The following is a 9161-nucleotide window of genomic DNA, read 5'->3' on the forward strand; positions in this document are numbered from 1 at the left end:
AGACCCTGAGCCACTATCCACCATGTCCTGCCAGGGGCCAGGACTGCCAGGACAGTAGGCCAAGCCGCATCAAGTCACCCCTTGCTGCCCCCTGCCCTCCTCATGCCCCTTCTTTACTCTGCTTCCCGGGGGTCACCCCACCACCAACTCCTCAGACATTCTTGTCGTCTGACCACACCAGCCCACCAAGGGGATGACGCAGAGCCGCAGGAAAGGAGAAATGTGGTGAGGAGCGGGTATCTATTTAAATATAGAGTTAAGACAAAGGAACGTTTCAAATGCTGGTTACAGAACATAAATGTCACATCCCGCTGGAGGGTAACAGAGTGAGATGGAGCCGGGCTGGGGGTTGCTGAGGAACTCGCTTTTCCTTAGAGGGGTCCATAGATACAGGTTCAATTCGGGAAAATGATGTTCAAAAACATAAGGCCTCTAGTCGCAACTTTTTAGAAATAATCTGTTTCCATTGCCCGATGGCAGTTTTCACAAAACCAGGAGGACCACGTGAGGTGAAGGAGGCCAAAGCCTTTCCTGTCGGGGGGCCTCCAGGGAACCCTGATGTCCGTTTGCAGGGGGGTAACAGAAGAGTTCTGTTCACTTCCTCCTCTAGCAGGGGCGGCACCCAAGGTGCCTGGGGAGGGGCTCAGGTGCCCAGGAATCTCAGCCCCCAAAACACCCAGAAGGAACATGATAGGGGCATCATACACTGTTGCGGTCCACCTGCCCTACTGCAGGCCCACCCCCTCCGCAGCAGAATCTGGGCAGCCATGAACACAGGGGTGGGGGGAAGCTGTCAGTTTGGTGGGCTGCCTGGAGGATGCGAGCCTCCTGGGGGTCCAGCAGGAGCAGGCTGAAGGAGGGATGGTCAGGGAGGGGCTAGATCGGGTTTGCAGGGGCTCAGGCCTGGGGGGTCCCACTGGCCCCCTCTCAGGCCAAGAGCAGCAGGAAGGAGAAAGCTCAGTCCAGGCCAGTGATGGCTCTCCAGGCTGAGGGGCCAGGGGTCTGAGCGTTGGCCTAGGCCAGGCAGCCCTGGGAAAGGGCCCAGGGAGGGCTGGTGGGGTTGCATCGAGGTCTCAAAGGACCACAGAAGGTTTTAAAACCTGTCCATAATGGGACCTAGCATACAGCTTCTTTTATGCTTTTTGAGTTTTTTTCTGTTTATAAAAGTAATTTATGCTTCATTTGGAAAAAATTACACAATGTTTGAGAATAAAAATCAGTTGCAACTGGGTCCCCAGCAGAAGTCACAGCCAAGTTCACTGACCCAGTAGGGGCATACCCGAGCTTGTCAGAGTTACAGGAGCGTGTTGGGCATGACGGCATCTGCGGTGGGCTCCTCCCCCACCACCTCGGTACTGGGGGCAGACTGCCCTGCCAACCTTCCATCTTCTTTTCCGTCTGGAAGAGAAGGGAGTGGGTCAGGCTGGTGTCAGAGGAAAAGGGAGGGGGGCAACCCAGGGCCTGAAGCTCTCAGCCCAGCCAGGGGATTTTCTGCGATGCCATTGCCTGACTTACAGAAATACTTGCTGATTTCAGAGACATGCTCCCCAAGGCCACCAGCCCAGGGACAAAGAGGCTGTTAAAGTCATTCCCAGGGAACTTTGGACCAAATCTGGGCTGAGCACCAGGGAGCCACTGCTATCCCCACCACCTGGCCTGGGATGGGGGAGGTGGGAAAGTCTGTGGAGAAGGCACAGAGGTAAACACAGGGTGGCCAGTGGAGGGCGTAGTTCACTGTACAAGAGCACCTGCCTAGGGGAGGCTGTAGGGCTGAAATGTAGCCCTTGCTCTGCCCTCCAGCCCTCCATCTGAGGATGGGTGGCTTCGTTTTAATTCTTGCCAAGGGGCTGTGTGGGGTCGGTGGGGCCCACATGGTGCCAGAGCCCAGGCAGATCTGAGAAGGGCCCAGAGGTCTCAGCCGGGGTGGAAGGGACCAGGAGATGGCCCATCTCACCCAGCTCCATGAGAAGAGCAGGCTCTGACCAGATACTCCCCACTCCACCCTCTGCAGTGACCAGCTGGTGGCCTCAGAGCGGTGACTTAGCTCCTTGACCCTGCTTCTTCACAGGTCATAGGGACTGCACTCTCCACCCCTTGGACTGGGGGAGGCAGTAAGTAAATGTGAGGGTGCACTTCGGGCAGGACTGGCCGGTAGAAACAGGGGTGAGCTGGACATGCTGCAGAGGGGCCTTCAAGCTCTGGGGCGATGGGCTTCCCCGACTCCTCGAGTGCAGCTCCTGTCCAGCAGTTGAAGGAAGCTGAGCGCGCTCTTGTGTGCCCTGAAACTCCAGGCCTGTGACTGGGGATGTCCCCATCTCCAGTGCCGTGGTATCTGGGCTCCAGGGGAAGCGGTGGTGTTACCCCCCAGTACTTCAGACCACTCACTCCTACACTTCCAGCAGTGAGTGGGGTCCCCTGCACTGCCCAGCCCGAGTGCCCTGGCTGGCTTCAAGGGGGCCACCTGTTTATAGGCAGCAAATGGAGGCCAACTGTTGTGGCTTTTATTGTCCCCATCTTCTCAGGGCACAGCAGACCCCACTTCCAGTTGGGAAGAAACCCAGCTCATCTCTTCCCCAGGCACTGGGCATCCCTTCCCTTGAGCGCCCCTCAGGATTCCACGCTCAAAGAAGGCATCCATGTTCCAGTGTCGCCTGCAGCAAGCCGGGTGGGGGCTGGGGAGCCTGCCTGGGACCTCAGAAACATATACCCCTAGACCCCCAAACACATTAACACATAGACACATAAGAGCAGATATGGACAGAAATGGGCCCAGGACCTGCAAAAATGTACCCAGAGGGAAATACAAACTCACCCTCCCAGGCCGATCCCCACATAGACACATGTGCGTGGGGGCCGACCGACATGCAGGCCCTACACTGAGGTGTGACGTGGACAGCATGTGCACACCGTCCACAGCCAGCCCAGCCTCCAGCCCCCAGGTTCCCGGGTGTCAGGGGACTTCCAGCCCCGGGAAGGTCTTGCTCACACTGTGCTCGCTGCGACCACCTGGGGGCCTCACCTGTGTCCGGCTTGCTGCGTTTCTGCTCAGGCTCCTGGGGGGGCGCCTCGATGGCCCTCTGGGCCTCAGGATGGATCTTGAGGAGGGCTTTGGCGAGGGTGGCGGGGCCAGGCACCCCCAGGGACATGATGCAATGCACGCCTTTGCGCTTGGCCCCTGCCACCTTGGCACTGTCTTTAGAGGCCGTCAGCAGGACCAGTTTGGAGAACTTCCTGGGCTTCCTGGGGGCTGCGGGGACGACATCTGTGCCTGGCACAGGGGACTCCGGGGACGGCTCCTGGCCAGCCTTCACACTCTCGCCCTCCTGCTCGCTGGGCTCCGGCAGGGGCATTCTGGGACAATGGCCCGTCCCCCAGGCCACACTCAGGACCCAGCAGATGGAGTTCTCTTCCTCCTCCTCCTCCCTGGTCGGGAACCTGGCAGTCCAGGGGCTCCGTCCTAAGGAAGGAGGCAAAATCCATCAGGGGAGGCCCCCTTGGGCCTGGGGCTCAGGAAAATGGACATGGGGTGGAGGTGGAGGCAGATGGGGCTGAAAGGCTGGGGAGGGCCCCGCACAGAGCTGGAGCACCCCGGGTCGCTGCCTCCGCTCAGCCGCGTCCTCGCAGGCAGCTGGGGTCTGTCACCTCCCCTCCCCAAACGCCACCCTCCTGTCTGTAAAATGTGCCGCAGGCAGGGCTCTCCAGGGGCTGCTGGGGTGACTGAGGCACTGAGAACCGCGAGCTTCTGCAAAGACAGGCCCGTAGGTGCCGAGCACGGTGGGCCGTGTCTTCACGGGGTTTCCCATCTCACTTGGCCCGTGTATGAAAATGGGTCATTCTTGCTGACCCAGGGTACAGAGGAGGACACTGAGGCGTGCCAGGACGGCCGACACGGCCATGAAGTGCAGAGCTGGGAGTCCGGCTGAGGGGGATCCGGAGCCCGTCCCCCCACGGTACCTGCTGTGCCTCGCCCGGGATGACGGTAACCGGCCGTCCTGAGCACCAAGCCTCAGAGACCAGCACTTGGGACATGGGCTCAGGTCATGGACCCTCCCACAATGCCCGGTGGCCTTCCTGCTGACACTGTGTCACAGGGAGACCGAGCCGGGCACCCGCTGGTGCTCTGCAGAGGGGACGCCTGGCTCTGGGAGGCAGGACTCTCTGGACTCAGACCTAGATGTGTCCCCCACCCCAGGCCAGAGGCCCTGGACCACACAGAGCTCGGGAGATGCCGGGGCCCCAGGAGGGCAGTGACCTTGTGCCTGAGCAGTGCTGGTGCTGCCTCAGCTGGGAGGGGATGGGGCTGGACAGGGGTCTGGAGAATCCAGTCACTCCGGGCTCCCTGGCTTCTGGCCTGGAGAAGCAGAAAGGATGTATTACGGAGGCCGACGGCAGGGCAGTGTGGAGTGGCCTTTGGTCTGTTGGGGGCGAATGAGTGGTAGGCAGATGGCAGGGTCTTTCTCAGCTTACAGAAACGAGACCTCATCCTTAGGAGACATCTCCCCTGCCCATCTCAGGACCCAGGCAATGGCAAGGCTCACAGACACCTACCTGCCCCCCGACCCTGATTATCTAACCCAGTTTGCAGTTCTCACTGTTTCCTGGGACCCCTCCCAAAGCATATGGCTTGAGGGGTCCATGCCCAGATTTCCAAAGTTTTCCAAAACTCCATCCATGAGAGGAGTCAGGGGTGCAATGCCAAAGAGGGTTTGGGGTGCCTAATCCCTTGCAAACCCTCCACCCCAGTCCCTTGGCCACAAGACATAAAAGCAGAGACCTCTTGGAGCGACAGACATGGAGCCCCCACTTCCAGGGTGTGAGCGCTCAAGGAAATCTGCCTGGTAACAGGTCACCTGACCAAGGCACCCCTGGGATCAGTGTCTCTGTATCCCTCCTGCCCATGGCCCCCCAGTTCAGCCCTGGGACAAGCAAACCTCTGCTCCCCCAGCGCAGTCCTTCCCTGCCCTGCCCATCCTGTCCCACAGGGTGACAGAGCAGTCCTGGAGGAACCCAGGGACCAGCTTCAGAAAGGACACCACCAAAGCCTCCCCTGGTAGAGCCACTCTGGGCAGAAAAAGGTTATGTGGGAAGCCCCAGTACAGGCCGTCCTGCCCAATCCACACAGGGATTGGCTTCAGTGCACATCTTCCAGGGCTAGCCCGCCTTTCTGGCTTGCAGGCTCCTCCTGGTCTGGGGATGCAATCCCGCAGCGTTGGGCCCCTTCCTTACACCGTATACAAATATTAACTTTAAAATACTCTTCAAAAAAGAAAAAGGTAGGAGTAAATCTTCATAACCTTATATCAGCCAAAGCTTTCTTCAATATGACATGAAAAGTACAGGTGACTCCATCAAAATTTAAAACTTTTGTGCATCAGAGGATACCATCAAAAAAGTTAAAAGACAGCCCGCAGAGTGGGAAAGAATTTTTGGAAATCATATCCCTGATGAGGGAATTATACCTGGAATTTATAAAGAACTCTTACAAATCAGTAACAAAAAGACCAGTAACCCAATTTAAAAATGGGCAACGGCTCTGAATAAGCTTTTCTCCAAAGAAAAGATACAGATGGCTGGTGAGCATAGGCAATGCTCAACGTCATTAGTCATGAGAGAAACAGAATAAAACCACCACGAGATACTGCTTCACGCCACCGGGATGCAAATAATAAAAGGAGCACACGCACACGAAACAGACAAAGCAAGTGTTGGTTTGGATGAGGAGGACCTGGAAGCCTCTTACACTGCTGACGGACTTGTCAACAGCACAGCCATGTCTGGCAGCTCCTCAGAACGTTAAGCACAGAGTTACCATGGGACCCATCAATTCCGCTCCAAGCACATGCGCAAGAGAACTGGAGACAAGTGTCCACATAAACCCTTGAACACGAGGAGCATCTGGATGGCACAGTCCGTCAAGCGCCTGATTCTTGGTTTTGGCTGGGGTCATGGTCTCAGGATCCTGAGATCAACGCCTACATCGGGCTCTGCGCTCAGTGCAGAGTCTGCTTGGGATTCTCTCTCCCTCTCCTTCTGCCCCTCCCCCCTTGCACTCTCTCTGAAATCAATAAAATCTTGAAAAAAATTCTGTACATGAATGCTCACGGCAGTATTATTCACTGTCACCAAAAAGTGGGAACAAGTCAAACACCCATCAACAAATGAGTGAATAAAAGATGGCATATCCATACAATCGAATATTGTTTGGCAATTTAAAAAAATTATGCTACAACATGGATGAACCTTTAAAAGATTACGCGGAGTGAAAGAAGCCAGTCATAAAAGACCACGTATCATATGATTCAATTTACACAAAATGACCTAGAGACCAGACAGCTGAGGGTAGAAATGTCCATCCTTGGAGACAGATGTGCGGTGGGCTAGGGGTGGGGGGAGGGCGGGAGGATGAGGAGTGGCTGCCAGTGGGGATGGCGGCTTCTAAAACTGACCATGGCAACGGCTGTGCAACTTCATGAATACATCGGAAGCCATTCAATTGTACCTTGTGAGAGAGTGAGCTGCACAGTACAGGAATCAGCTCCATAAAACTGTTGGCTATTAGGAGAAAGGGAAATGAAGTCTACAACCAGTGGTCCCCCAACTTCAGCATTCCTAAGAATCACCAGAGTTCTTGAGACAAACGCACAGTCCTGGACTACGCCATCCCCAACCCCACTCAAGGGGTCTGGAGAGGGGCCCGAGAACCTACATTTTTTACTAGTACCACATCTGATTCTGATACCTTGACATGGATGATACCAGGGGCCTTTCACGCAGGAAGTGTGTAATTGCTAGTTCATGGGTTGAACTGTTTGTCAATCTCTCCATGAACAGGAATGGTCATGTCCTTCGGGCTGGATCAGCCTCTTTTCTGGAGTCATCCTTCCAGCAATTTTCTGGGTGTGGAGGGAAGACCTGAGAGGCAGCTATTTTAAGCCTAATATATATTTTTTTGAAAGTTAAATTTCACTCAGTGAAAGTTCATTGAATGAACAGAATTATTTTATTTTTAATAACAAAAAAATAAAATAAAATAAAACACAGGGCTCATGACCCTGAGATCAAGAAGTGAACTAAGATCAAGAGTTGACCGACGAATGAACAGAATTTTTAAAAGCGAAGCAGAAATGCATTAAAAAGAGCAAAGGGCTTAATAGTTTACTTCCCTCACTTGGCACCCTCCCTCTAACTCTGAAATCTGGTGGTTTGATATCGCCATTGACCTCCAGTCACCCACTCATCCTAGCCCGCGGTCAGGACATGGGTCTGCAGAAATCCAACTCAGAAGTGTGAAGATGTCTCAGTGTAAACCCCAATTCATACAACATTAGGAACTGGCAGGAGCCCCTCGGACACTCTGGGAAGCAGAATCATGGCCTAATGGCCCTAATCCCTGGAACCTACAGGGAAAGTCTGCAGATGGCATGAAAGTTCCTGAAGTAGGAGAGCAGCTTGGATGACCGGGTGGGTCCAATCACAAGGGTCCTAAAAAGTACAAGAGGGAGGTGGAAGAGAGAAGGAGAAAGCAGGACAGAAGCAGGGTCAGAGAGACTGGATGGTGCTGGCTTTGAAGAAGGAGGGAGTGGCAGGGAGCCAAGCAATGCCTGCGGCTCCAGGAGCTGGAGAAGACAAAGAAACAGACTGTCTCTCCGGGAACCTCCAGGAAGGGACACAGTTCTGCCTGCACCTGGCTTTAATTCCATGAGACCCACGTTGGACTTCTGGCCTCCAAAACTACAAGACTGTTAGGAAGCTGTGCTGTTTAAAGCCACGAAACTTGTGGTAATCTGTTACGGCAGCAACAGGTAACTAATCCAAGGTCCGATCCCTTGTTCCTGAGGCTCTGAAGACATGAACCACGCCTGGCCACTGACGAGGGCTCAAGAGAATTACGTCCACACGTACAGGAGAAAAATGCCACCAACATCCACCAGCACCTGTGTCCTCAGCCACGAGGACAAACCCCTTACCCTCTCGGGCAGGCTCCACCTTATGATGGCAATAGTGGCGAATCTGGCAGAGGTTCTTAATAGCAGGTAGGCAAGGGTGCACTGTTTCCAAAAGTCCTGGGGGTACCGGCAGCTGCGCCCCAGATCATCACTGTCCCACGCGGCTCACGGAGGACTGTGAATGGGCCGCCGGTGGGACGATGGGCCCACTCAGGTGTACAGGTACACATCCTTACAGGGAGAGTTTCAAGGCGGCAGTGATCCAAAAAAGGTCAAGGACTGCTGCTCGGTAGTACGCAGGGGAGAGCCTGCCCACAGTGGGAATTTCAGGTAATGACACCTCCTTCCCTTCAGCGCCCTGGCTCTTAGGTACCTGTACTCCTCTTCACACACGGTAATTTGTCATCAGACCCGTCTGCGCTGCACCCAAATGGCCCCTCCTCCCAGCTCCTCTCCCCTCCGGTTAGTACAACCACCTCGCCAGCAAGCCTCCAGGGTGTCCGCCCCCCGCCTCAACATCTCACAGCTCCAACTGCCAGAGTGGGACGAGGCTGAGGATGGCCGCAGGGAGGGGGGCAGTACTGGGTGTGGTCAAGGAAAGGCAGACCAATGTGGGGATCCTTGACCGGGGGTGTCGGTGCTCAGTCCCGAGTGGGGTGGGATGGGGGGAAGGAGGAGCCAGGAGGAAGGAGGCGGCCTGAGCGCCCAGACGCAGAGCAGGGTGACCCCCCCCCCCCAGCATCAGCAGCCCTCGGGACCCCCGGGAGGGCCGGGCCACTCCGTGGGACCCGGGACCCTCCCCGGCCCGCTGGGGCCCGTGCTCACCGGGCACCGGCCGGGCGGCGGCAGCGGCAGCGGACCTCTCCCTCTCCGGCGACAGAACCGCGGCAGGTCCTGCAGCCTCCTGCCTGGGGCCCCGCCTCGTTTCGAGCCGTCACCTTAAGCCGAGGTCACGGAGCGAGCATGCGCAGCAGGGCCGGGAGGGGGCATTCCTTGGGCGAATTTCGCTGCTCCGGGTCTTCGCCGCGCGGAGCAGAACTGGCGGCCTGACCAATCCGCGTGCAGGGGCGGGGTCACGGCTCGCGAAGGGGGCGGGACCAGCCCGGGATTGGACGGCAGCGCCCGGGGGCGGAGCGCCAGCGATCCCGAGGCCTGGAATCCAGCTCTGGGCGGGGCTCTCCCTGTATCAGAGGGTGGGTTTAACTGAGACCCCCG

The 9161-nt window shown here is 56.4% G+C and overlaps 1 protein-coding gene across 2 annotated transcripts; it reads right to left on the reverse strand.

Moving 5' to 3' along the window:
- Nucleotides 1-226: 226 nt before the first annotated feature.
- LOC103668501 (FLYWCH family member 2) lies at nt 227-8921 on the reverse strand. 2 transcript variants are annotated; one of them, XM_040635471.1, is made up of 4 exons: nt 8772-8897; nt 4253-4351; nt 3020-3457; nt 227-1398 (listed from the first exon to the last, which is right to left on the reverse strand). In XM_040635471.1, exons 3-4 carry the CDS (start codon nt 3348-3350, stop codon nt 1295-1297), a joined length of 435 nt encoding a protein of 144 aa, XP_040491405.1. In that variant the 5' UTR covers nt 3351-3457; nt 4253-4351; nt 8772-8897; the 3' UTR covers nt 227-1294. The 2 variants fall into 2 exon arrangements, with proteins under 2 accessions (XP_040491405.1, XP_040491404.1); XM_040635470.1 differs by lacking the exon at nt 4253-4351 and having other exon boundaries at nt 8772-8921.
- Nucleotides 8922-9161: the final 240 nt, after the last annotated feature.

The sequence above is a fragment of the Ursus maritimus genome, unplaced genomic scaffold (assembly GCF_017311325.1).
Source record: "Ursus maritimus isolate PB19 unplaced genomic scaffold, ASM1731132v1 scaffold_2, whole genome shotgun sequence".
Classification (NCBI taxonomy): Eukaryota; Metazoa; Chordata; class Mammalia; order Carnivora; family Ursidae; genus Ursus; species Ursus maritimus.